Raw genomic sequence first — 12,208 nt, 5'->3', positions numbered from 1 at the left:
ACACCAAAGAAGACTCCCTAGCCCAAACTCCACCAGCTATGCACCCATTCCTGCGCTCGCACATACTCAAAGCTCATTCAATTTGAAACCAGGCCTGCCCTCTACTATTTGATGCCCTACTGCACTCAAAAGGCTTGGCTTATTGGCTTATTAAGGTTTAATGTCCCAAAGCGATGCAGGCTATGAGGGACGCCATAGTGAAAGGCTTCGGAAATTTCGACCACCTGGGGTTCTTTAACATGCACTGACATCGGGCAGTACACGGGCATCTAGAATTTCGCCTCCATCGAAATTCGGCCGCCGCAGCCAGGATCAAACCCATGTCCTTTGGGCCAGCGGCCGAGCACCATAACCACTGAGCCACCACGGTGGGGCTGTACTGAACAGAACTGCGTTGCTCGCCGGATTAATAAATAAATTTCTAATTCACTGCAGGCACCGTATTGCTTATTTGAGCATTAAAATTTGCAAATTGATAGGTTCCACACAATTCATTCTGACCTTTTGCATACATATGTGCACATTCTTTACTCGCAAATGAGTAAAATAAAGAAAGAGCAAATAAAAAAAGAAAAATTCTGTAAAGAGCAGCCACATGTACAAACCACCGCTGAGAACTCTGCATGCATCAAGAAACATCCATTGTTACAGCTGTACTGTCTCAGTCACGGCGTACTGCACCTCGAGTACCTGAAATAGGAATGCTATTGCCCATTCAGCCTTGGTCAGTGGGAACTGCATGAGTAAGTACCAATGAGTAAGTACACTGCTATTTAATATAGGCCATGCCACCAGGAATAGATGATTACACAAATTGTAGCTTTATTTTTCAGGCAGTAAAGGTACACTCTCCACAGGCAGTTCACACGGTGGATACACTACAGGCTTGGAAGAGGGAACAGGGTCAACAGGGTCATGCTTCGAAGCTGTGTTGTGCACTGCTTTAGACATGCTTTCCACCAGCAACAGAGAATCACAGAGGCTCTTTTGACAAACAAACAAAACACCGATAAAAAAGGCAAACAAATTAACTTTCTCTCTTAGGAATGTAGTCTCTTGTGTAAACAAATGAGGCAGACCCCACTCCCCATTGTAGCCAGCATAGCTTATTAAAAATGTACATTTCAGAGAATTATATATTTTTACCTGAAGTGGCAGCTAACTACAGCAAGCAGATGGTATTATTCTCAAGCATATAAACTTGAAATTTGTTGTTTCAGCACTACCCACCATCATTTAGAACTATAGTAAAACAACATTTGTTTGAAGAACTTATGTTTTTTCCATTTAGTGCACTTGAGCTACTCATTACCTGATGTAAATTGAGACCACATTAGTTGTTCGTTCCTTGACATAGCAAATTTGTTTACTGTGTTTTAGGTAACAATTTCAACTTTGTTGTTTGCTCTTAATTGGCTTCCTTTAGTGGTGTATTTATTCATGCATATTTCTTTTTATTATTGCCAGACATTTGTTGTCTCATGTCTTTTCGTTACTGAGTAATAGGAGGTCTGAAAGAGTTTTTTTTATATTGGGACGTGGTCATATTGCATTGCCAAAAAAAACCAGTCCTTAATGAGAGTCCTTGAACATTATTTCATAAATCAACCTCAAACTAAAAATATGTATGTTCTGTACATGATACATTTAGCAAGCGCATGATGAATCACCCCGGCAGACCGGCATAGTTTGTCTAAACACTGAAACAGCTTTTGTGTGACACCACAAGGGAGGCTTTGTCAGCATACTCGAACATGGCGCTCAGATGTGGTGACACTTCCGCACCGGCTTGTTTGCATCGCTCGCTTGTAAGAGCTGCTGTTTTCACAAAGGTTGGCAGCATTTTCCAGGGGTTCAACAATGTAGCCTGCCAAGGATGGAGGAATAACTACTATAACTAAGCGATGCTGCAGGTGTATGCAAGATGACAAGTGCCATATGAGCAGTTTGTCTTCACCGGTGCAACAATTGCAGCTTTTTTAGCTTTTGGGTATCTGACCACCCATCTTTTGGACCCATCCTTCATAGCTGCTTGGCTTTGTGTGCCATTCTCATTGTAGTGCAGAGCATGAAGTAGGTCCTGTAGTTAAAAAAAAGAAAAGCATTTAGCAAGCAAATGCCAAAAAGTGACAGAAAATTGCATAGTTTACACTTCATTATCTAGCAACCATGCTTAAGTAGTGGAAACACTTATGTTTCGGGGCGAACCAAATAATAATGCTGTGAAAGCACTTGGCAACAAAGGTCTGCACAGAGGCAGACAGCTTCAGGATCTCTTTTAGGAGGACCTTGTTCAGAATGATGGCTTTCAGTTTTATGCAGAACCTGTGGCTGCAAGTCACTTCGATGCTTCGTCCACACCTGCATCCGAAAAATAACATATTGCCCAATACAACTCAGATTTCAAGTAGCATAAAAAAGCTGTGTATCATTCCACGTACCTTCGTGATTTCTGGCATGAGATAGCGTTTCTAAACAGGAAAGTATGGGAGGTAGCTGCCACATATTATACTTATGCTTTTCAATGCTCTAAGGAACAGAGCAATGTTGCAGCCGGAAAAAAGTGCTGCTTCTGGCAGCAGTAAGTTTCTAGCTGCTTTTCTTTAGTTCATCAACTGATTTGCCCGACTACAAGCATGGCTGTTGCAACAAATGCGTTCGACGTGAAGTAAGTGCCACTTACGGCTTTGTCGACATAAGTGCATTTTTCAGCATGGGCACTTCAAGAAAAGCTAGCCTGTAGCAGATGCAAACATGAACTTTCTTTCTTCCTGAAGGGGCAGAGGTTCTTCAATACAGACATCTCTGAAACAATAAGTTATGTCAGTGCTGTACGGCATTATCTCTATTTGGCTATACCTCAGGCTGCTGTAATCTGATAGACTGTAAAGACTCAAGTAACACTTGTTGCTGGGCTAGTCGGTGCATTATTCTTCGTACAAAAGTTAGCGTAAAACACAAGACACTCACAAGAAAGGTGGACAGGACAACGCGCTACTGACAACTGATCCTTTATTGGAAAGAAACACGTAATATATAGGCACACCGTCACACCACTTATCAGCTGCAGCAAACATCAGAGTGATGTAAAGGGTCATAAAAGCGATAAAAGACACAAAGACTAAAAACACGACGTAGCTAAAAACGATAAAAAGCGGCAAAAGAACATTAAAAGAATGACACGTCGTGTATAGGGCCAAAGAAACATGACTGAATGGAATCCAACAGGATGATAACAAAACGATATTGTATAAAAAACGTAACAAATGCAGTAAAAAAACCAGGTGAAGCAAGAAAACCCTGATAAAAAGGCATGTGCGCTGAACACTTCAGATTACATTGAGGGGAAAAAACACCTGTACACATGCTCGTACTCAGGAAAACCTTTCTAAAAAGTATTCTTCAGTCTTGTACAAGAAGATAGATGCATCGCTAACAGCATTTGCGCCCTTTTTTCTGATCAAAAAAGCTTCTTTTAATTCACGGGACACTCGATCATGGCCTCTACCTAAAACAACAGTTTTTTCCAGAATGGGCCGGCGGCAGTTTTGTTCACAGTCCCTGCAATCAAGAGGCAGATTCGAACCTGTTCCTGTCCCCATCGAACGTTCATGCTCCCTCAACCTTTCATTCAGGCAACGCCCCGTTTGTCCAACATACACTTTTCCACATGTGAGTGGGATCTGATATACAACCCTTTCACTGCATTCCACGTACCTATGGGTATGCCTAGTTCCACAGGATTTTTCTCCTCTTTTTTCCGAGTTGACACAAGGACACAACGAGGCTAGCTTACAGGGAGCGGAGAATACTACTGGAACCTTAAATTTAGATGCAACTTTTTTTAGATTATGGGCAATGCGGTGAGAGTAGGGAACCACTTCTGGCTTAATTGTTTCCTCAACAAGCTTATACCCGTGCCACACGGACAAATTTAATGCCATTAAGTGCTTACTGCCTTAAGTTTTAATGGCATTCGTGCGGTGCCACACGGATAAATTTAATGGCATTAGCCTTACTGCCATTCGCGACGTACTGAGTTCGCCACAACGCATTCGCCCATGCAATGCGTACTTTCGTTCACATTCTACACGCAGAAAAGCATGCAGCTTTGTTAGTAACAACTTTCTAATGAGTAGGAAATGGTGAATTCTCAACTTTCAGTCAGATGAGGCATCTATACCGCATTTTCGATTCGAACAGTGCCATTTTAACCAGCCTTATTGACAGGTATTCTCGACTTATGTGCTGACATGCGAGTTTATGGCTACTTTTTCGACTTGTAAAGCAGGAACATCCGTATTTTCTGGAAAATCGTTTTTACATTACATTTGGACAACATTCCCGATATATTTGCTCATTAGGAATGTTCATATTCAGATGAAACGTTTGACTACCTTGCAAGCGTTACCGTCATCGTCACTTTCAATAATGGCATTAAATGTGGATGTGTAGAACGAACTCCGAAAATAATGGCACTAACAAACTTAACGCCTAAAGCATTTACTGCCATTTCTTGTGCGCGTGTGGCACAGGTATTAGGGTGCTTTCGTTCCACGCCTTTTATGCTATGAAGAAGGGACTCCACCAAACTTGTCAGGACAGACTGTGGGAAGCCTGCATCCTGAAGCCTTGCCATCTGAAACTAGAAGCTCGTTTCCATGGTATGGGAACAGGACTTCGCAATGGCGGCCTTTAAACCTGACATGGCAATGGCTCGCTTCACAGTCTTAAAGTGCGCTGATTTATAAGACAAGAACCCCTTCTGGGCACGAGGGTGGTACATCCAGCACATCCTCTCATTGGTTACGGAAAGTTCCAGGTCTAAAAACTGTAATTTATCACTTTCCGGTTGCTCCTGTGTAAATTCCAATCCGTCGCCGTTCTCACTAAAAATTCTTAAAATCTCGTTAACTGTGCCTAAGTAGGGCTGTGTGTCCTGCTTACTTAGAAGGATTAAAAAATCATCGACATACCTGAAAACCTTCAATACCTTATCTTTATCTAACTGCTGATTCACACTTTGATCAATCACTGAAAGGAAAATATTGCTCAGAACCAGCGCAACACAGGAACCAATACAAGTCCCTTTCTTCTGTATAAACAAACCACTCTCGAACTCTACCACTGTAGCATTAAGGTAAAATTCTAACCAGTCATAAAGTTATCTAGTGATACACCAGCTGCGTTTTGAAAGGACGTAACCCCACTTTCCTCAATGCATGCTTGTACGGCTTTGAACAATTCCTTATGGGGAATGGAATAGAGAAGATCTTTGGCATCAACAGAAAAGAAATACCCTATTTGCTGTTTATCTTTAAGAAATTCAATGATATCCAAAGAGTTTTTTGTTGCGAAAGGATCAGTGACCACAATCTCGTTAAGATGCTTCAAGAGGAACTGACTCGCAAGGCGTTGCCAAGATCCTCGTTCGCTTACAATGCAACGGAATGGTACATCCTCTTTGTGGGTCTTAGCTGTAAAAAACATGCGAAGACTTTTGCCCTCGCAGTCACTTACAGACTTTGCTAATCTATGCAGTTCCAATTCATTGCAGAGGGCGACGGCTCTTGACTTGGCCTTCACGGGCTTGAGTTTTGACGGTTTAAAGTTCTTCTCAACGGCACAACAGGCTTTTTCATTATAAACCCCCTTTGGCACCACCACAAAACCACCTTCCTTGTCGGCTTGCAGCAAACGAATGTCGTTCTCTTTGAAGTAATTCACCACTTTGTTGACCGTAGACCCATATCTGCCGGCTCTCTTGGGAGCTGTCCTAGCCAGCGCGTCCACTCCTTCCAGCAGGCATCGCTCACGATCCTCCGGCGGTGCCTTCCCAGCCACTCGCCTGTTCAGAGCCAGGAGCTCATGAGCCACTGTAGTTGGCTCAAGATTGATCCTTCTGCCTGTAGGTGGCATCACTCCTTTGCCTCCCACCACCTTCCTCGTCAGATGTTTCAGTGGACGTCAGGGCACAATGTGACTGGGGAGGAAGCCCGCGGCATTTAAAAACAGTATGTCTGTACACCTTGTGAGCGTTTAATGACGGTAGTCTGCACAGCTGAAAATAATTTGAAACAAAAAATAAAAAACAGCCAAGATGTAAAAATGCTGTGACCTAGTCTTTCCATATTTACGTAAGGCTGAACTCTAACTAGTTGGGCAAACTGCACAAAAAGTATAACATGAAATAGTAGAAAACAAGCAAGGAAAAATGTTTACCACATGTTCCTATCTACAGCTGATGTGAAGCACATGGCTAATAAGCACTGCGCTGATTGACTAGAACAGTGTCCACAGTTACTGTTAGATTTTACCCTCAAAACTGACTCATGACATGACCCCTTTCTTCACATATATGTTTTTCTGTTTGCTTTTAGACATAAGCTGTTATTCTTTTGATATATCTCAGTCTCCCTTTTTTTCTATTACACACAGCTTTGCACAAAACAAGTAGCAGTGTCAGGAATTGGTAAGAGGCAACCAGTATTATACCATGCAGAAGGACACACGATTTAATCCACACATACCCAGGGTCCGACAAATTATTGATGTTTGGACTGCCACATCTGTTTGCAATTCCGGGCTTGGTATGCAACTTGCTGCTCCTGCGGCACACAAAGCTTGTCGTCATATTTATGAAATGTTGATTCAGAGCCCACTTTTCTAAAGAAGCCACGAAACACTGCCAACAGGCACTGTGTTAACAGGCACTGTGTTGATGGTGTTTGCATGAGTCGCATGCGTCTGCTCCAGTGCAAGCAAGAAGACGAAAAATGCTGTTCCAAAGATTAATGAAGGCCCTAGGTTACAACATGACACGCACAAATACATGGTAGCAGAGAAATGCACACTCTGGCACTGGTATCTCACTGACACTTAGCACGTACCTGCTGAAGCGTCTTGCGAGCATACAGGTGGCTTAGAATAATTTTTCCCTTGTCTCAAATCTCCTTGAATTCCTTTCACGTGCTCAGCTTGTTCATACTTCCCTTCGTCTTCAGCTCCACAATCTCCTGTTGGCTCAGGCACAACATCACTGAGGCAGGCAGCATGCTCTGTTGCTTCTTGCGCTGTTTGTCGCATGTCCTCATTCAAGAGCTGCCCGACGACCTGCATTAAAAAAAGAATGATCAGTCAGAAAGTTTCTGTGACAGAAGAAAACATATGCATGCCTTTACCACCCTATTTGCATATAGCGTAAATGTTGGAAGCATATTACAGCAAAAATAGGACAGGATAAAGCCTAATCATTTCGAATATGTGGCGAAACAATTGAACTGGGATGGCAGTAATTTGCGCAAAACGGTGCTTCATATATTTGAGACCATAAACCCTTATAGACCTTTTCAACAAGCCTCCGGGGGCGCTGCCATTTTTAAATCCCTGGTAGGAAAAGCAAGGACGAGGGCGACGCCCAGCGGCGACGCCATATTGGACTGCAAGAAGTTCGTCACGTTCATGTGTCTGCGATTGTTTACGTGTGGTTTGTTACTTCTCGCCTTGTTTTGGGAGAAAAAAATCTCCACATCGATGCTTATACGAGCATTTTTTGTGCCCCAAGACTTTGAAAAAGACTTGCGCTTGTGAATATATGAATAACGGGCCGTTTTGTTCACCGTGAATGATTGGTCGATAGCATCAGCGCATTCAGCTGTTGACACTCCACCGTCATGCGCGACGGGGACCCAGCCAACCAGGCTTATTATTATCGGCGGTAAGATGACTGCTTATACAGTTTAGTTGCAATGAATATTCACTCCATACCATTTTCTGCATCTTGTTTGGCTGATACAGCTGATGCGGATGCTCAGCTGCTGACCCTAAAGACGCAGGTTTGATTCCAGCTGCGGCGGTTACATTTCGATGGCGTCTCCAATACGGCGTGTTTCTCACCTTGAGTCGCTTTGAGACGTTAAACCTCAAACCATCATTCTGGGCTGACACGATACTGCGCATCGTTTTTTACTTCTACAGAAGCCGAGAAAGAGAATTTGTGATCTTAAAGTTGCCATGCCCATGACGCTGAGTACTTCAGATGATTGTTGCATGCACGTTATCTTTCGGAGAAATGTAAGCGAGTGCAGTGAGTGGATGAGCTTCGTGCAGCGTATAATATTCGGCATGCATGTCGCTGTCAATAAGAAAATAACGCTCTTGCCATTCTGAAGCCTAGCAGAGAGCATCAGCTAGCGGTAATCAACTTGTGTCGTCGCTTTCAGCTGTAATTAGAAGGGTGCACCGAATCACTATGTTACAGTGGAATAAATCTATGGCATGGATAACGTGGCCTGTATCACAGTCCGTCTAGCGAAGAAAGCCTCGCTTTTGAGCAGTTTTTATTCCTACCGTCAGGCCATGGGAAGGTTAATGGTGTGGTGGGATGCAAATGTTTAGTTAGGTTTATGGGGTTTAACTTCCCAAAGAGACTCAGGCTATGAGACGCTGTAGCTGAGGGCTACAGAAATTTCGACAACCTGGGGTTCTCTAATGTGCACTAACATCGCACAGAACATGGGAGCCTTGGTTTTCGCCCCCATTCAAAAGCGGCAGCCACGGTAGGGATTCGATACCATATCCTTGAGCACAGTATCAGATTCATTTTAAAACCAGTGAAAAGGTGGAACACCGAGAAGAGCAAAGCCTCTTCTTGTGCTGTTCTGTATGTTCTGTCCTTTGACTGGTTTTAAAATGAATGAATCAGTACCAACTTGCCCAGTCATCTACCTTGTTGAAACACAGTAATCGACCATCCTAACCACTGTGGCCTCACAAATGCAGAATAGGAAAGGACTCCTCTTTCAGTTTTTATCTGTGACAAAAGCAACACTTAAATTGACAGTCAAGCGGAAAATAGTCACACGCACTCGCCATACATGCACTCCTAGTCATGGCTTGTAGCGACATGCCAGCTTCCCATGCAGTCCAGACAGAATGGGCAACATTGAGTGGTGCGTTACTCTCGCCACCAGCAAGTTACTCTTGGCCTCTTGCAACTTGATCTGAGGCTCTTGACTGGAAGATGGCACTCCCCGTGTTGAAAAGGTGTACAGACAGTAAAATAAATGCACAGTCACACTCTGTATGACTAGCAACATTCTGGTGGCCACCTTATCCTGGTTTCCGCTTAATAGCAAATGATGCTGCACGGCATCAAGTATGCAAGCGCACTGCTGGGCAGCTATGTACAGACTTGGCAGCAGTGCCCGACTCGCATGGTTTCATAATGTGAGCTCACAACACCTGATGCTTGTTGCAAGTCCTACCATATGCAATAGTACATCACAAGTGACAGCAGTTACGATTTGGCCCCTTTGAGCTCTCCTACACTGACCAAAGTTTTAGCACTGGCGTACGGTAAATATGCATGCTAACTACAGTAAATACAACCATGCGGCAAATTGAGCTTGGCAAGCATGCACAGCAATGGTAGCTACGGCAAAGCGTGACGCCGTTGGCCATACCAGAGGTACGAAGGTGCTAAAACTCTCTAATAGTAGCTGTGCAGACTCGATAACACTTGTCTAGAGCACTCGAGTGGTGCTGTGTGGAGCAAGTAAACCGTTTCTAGGGCAGGTACTGACTTTCAAGGCCAATATTTGCGCTCAAGCACAGCCCATAGCAAAGCAGCTGCAATAAGCTTTCACTTGATTTGCTCCGAAGCACTGTTCAAGCGCTCAAGAGAAGTGTGATCGGTCTGTCTTTTTACACGGCACAGTTCTTTCGCTTTTCAATTACTACGAAGCTAAACACGTACGCACCTCTTTCCGTTTCCTCTTTTCAAAAGGAGCGGTGAACCTTTCTCCCTTGCGGTTTCTAGGGAACACGGATGGCACAGCGTCAGGCTTCAGGCGCCGCCGTTTGAGAGACATGCCGAGGGTCCGCAGCAGAGCGAGACTTGTTTCATAGTCGCTATCGACGAAATGGTCCGAGCAAAGAAAAGCGCGCTTGGGAGGTACCCACGTTGGTCGTGATGGCTGAGCCGCACGTATCCATATCTGTCGTAGTTTGGCATCCTTTGGAAAGGAGTGGCATGGTGTGTCTCCGCCGAACCTGCCTTTCATACAGCCTTGAGCCCAGCAGTGCCTCGGCATCTTGCTTCGTTGATCGGGCAAAGAACTCGAACACAAGAAACTCAATGCATGCACCAATGCGACGATATACTATCGGCTATCGGCTCATCCACTCCGCGGTCGGTCGAGGGCCCGAGACAAGTGAGCGGCGATTTGCTGCGCCGGCGGCGAGACGTTTGACATCACGGCTGCCAAGGGGCAGTCAGGGGTCAGGGGCCAGGGCAGACGGGCAGTGCACACCATAGAGTTTCTTACTCTAGTACACTATTGCTAGGCACTATACTATAGTGAACTAGAATACTATCCACTATAGACCAGATTTTTTTACCCTCGCACGCAGGCTTCGGACGCGCGCCTACTCTCGACGCCAGTCGCCATCTGTCGGCGCGCGCGGCCCGAGGGACTGCGGGTCGCGCCGGCGCCGCGCATAGAACGCATGTTTACGTGTTCGCTTCTGCCGTTTTGTGCTCCATCAGCTAACGTATGAGGGTGTGTGCTGTGCGTCACTACTCACATTTGCCCTCTTCCAGACAGTGCTGCGGTTATCTTGTGCGCAGTTACTCGTTAACGTGACATCCGAGGGAAGTCGACCAGGTAGTGTACCGACTGGAAACCGGCACTTCGAAGCAGATTTCTGCGCTGTCGTGTCGTTTGTTGTCGCCTTTTACGTGCGATATCATCTATGATAATTTTATGCATCAGAATATAGATCTATTGATTTGACTCAGTGGAATAGTAACTGGATAGGCGAGCTGCAGACTGAAGGTTGTCCCGACGGAGCGCGTGTTTTCGATCACTAGTACGTGTTCGGCATCCTTGCGCTGAGCTTGCTCTTGTTCCCATTAAACACATTTCATGCACAGGATTGTAAGCACGACCGCTACCGAATCAAGCTGCTTTTCCCGCACACATGTGAGAGGTATCTGGGGGTAAAGGTTTATCTATAGTATCTTTCTGCTATTGGTATCTACCTTAGCTTGGTTTGGTTTATTAAGGTTTTACGTTCCAAAGCGACTCAGGCTATGAGGGACGCCGTAGTGAAGGGCTCCGGAAATTTCGACCACCTGGGGTTCTTTAACGTGCACTGACATCGCACAGTACACGGGCCTCTAGAATTTCGCCTCCTTCGAAATTCGGCCGCCGCGGCCGGGATCGAACCCGCGTCTTTTGGGCCAGAGCAGAGAGCCGTAACCACTGAGCCACCGCAGCGGTGCGGTATCTACATTATTCATAGGAAAATATGCGCGATTTCATTACATTTTCCACACTTAGCCAATCGCCTACGCAACGCTCTCACACGCGGCGAGAGCTCCTGAATAACATAACGCGACTTCGGACCTCAGAATTAGTGAAAGCTGGATTAGCTGCTCATATCTATTCAAGCTTTTATAAATTAAGCGAAAGTACGTTTTTATGCACAAGGTTGCATAAACCATGACAAAATTTGTTTTCTGTTGGCGCTGCGACTCAGTTGAGCTCACAGCGGTAATTTGTTGATAAACTGGCGCGGCGACAAGAAAGCCGTTTGTGGAAGGGGGGGGGGGGGGGGGGGGCTTTATGGCTGGCAGGAAGGAATAAGAGTGCATGGGAATTGGAACTGCATACTAGCCGCACACCTAATTCTTGATATTGAATAAAAAGTTTCTTTGCGGTGGAGCACCAAGACGGAATTCGATATAAGCACGAGCGCGTTCTAAGCGCCGGCACAATTAACCTGAATGTCAAACTAAATGTCATTAAAACGCGTCAATGTTATCGCTTTGATAACGTAAATACTTCCTGCAACACAGCCACGCAGCGGAAGTATGCTCGACAATGTTTTTTTAGCGCCCGAAGCGCGGCTATATGCAGGCGCGGCCGCGGAACTGCCGCAGCCCCGCAGTCCCCAAAGAAACGCCCGCACCGCGGCGCGCCAGTCGGTGCAAAATGGCCGCGCCCAGGAGAGGCTCAAAAATCTGGTCTATACTATAGCGAAATCAACTGGAAAACAAACTCCTGGACGCAGCCATCTTGAAAAACCAAACAAGCATTACAAAAAAATATGCCAAGTCTAGCAAAGTTTTGTACCAACAGTTTCAAAAAAAAAAATAAATCAAATTAGACGCCAAAAACCTAACTAAAATTAAAAATTATGA

The 12,208-nt window shown here is 45.0% G+C and overlaps 1 protein-coding gene across 7 annotated transcripts; it reads right to left on the bottom strand.

Annotated features, from left to right (window-relative positions):
- Positions 1-798: 798 nt before the first annotated feature.
- Positions 799-10,987, bottom strand: LOC149370057 (uncharacterized). Of its 7 annotated transcripts, none has more exons than XM_089559818.1 (6): positions 9,762-10,985; positions 6,891-7,113; positions 6,531-6,608; positions 5,521-6,061; positions 2,684-2,805; positions 799-2,080 (listed from the first exon to the last, which is right to left on the bottom strand). In XM_089559818.1, exons 4-5 carry the CDS (start codon positions 5,917-5,919, stop codon positions 2,791-2,793), a joined length of 414 nt encoding a protein of 137 aa, XP_089415944.1. In that variant the 5' UTR covers positions 5,920-6,061; positions 6,531-6,608; positions 6,891-7,113; positions 9,762-10,985; the 3' UTR covers positions 799-2,080; positions 2,684-2,790. The 7 variants fall into 7 exon arrangements, 6 of the variants coding, with proteins under 6 accessions (XP_089415944.1, XP_089415926.1, XP_089415939.1 ...); XM_089559800.1 differs by having other exon boundaries at positions 799-2,361; positions 9,762-10,981; XM_089559813.1 differs by having other exon boundaries at positions 799-2,805; positions 2,860-6,061; positions 9,964-10,987.
- Between the last annotated feature and the right edge of the window lie 1,221 nt (positions 10,988-12,208).

This window comes from Amblyomma mixtum, chromosome 1, assembly GCF_055824585.1.
Source record: "Amblyomma mixtum isolate Tamu chromosome 1, ASM5582458v1, whole genome shotgun sequence".
In the NCBI taxonomy this organism is placed as follows: domain Eukaryota; kingdom Metazoa; phylum Arthropoda; class Arachnida; order Ixodida; family Ixodidae; genus Amblyomma; species Amblyomma mixtum.
Note: the sequence above shows the minus strand (reverse complement) of the source record. Positions and strands in the feature narration are given on the sequence as shown.

Coding starts and splice junctions, on each gene's coding strand:
- LOC149370057 (XM_089559784.1), bottom strand. CDS start 10,094: ATGCCGAGGCACTGCTGGGCTCAAGGCTGTATGAAAGGCAGGTTCGGC. Junction 7,114..9,761: donor AAAAGAGGAAACGGAAAGAG/GTGCGTACGTGT, acceptor TTTTTAATGCAG/GTCGTCGGGCAGCTCTTGAA. Junction 6,609..6,890: donor CTCGCAAGACGCTTCAGCAG/GTACGTGCTAAG, acceptor TGTGTGCCGCAG/GAGCAGCAAGTTGCATACCA.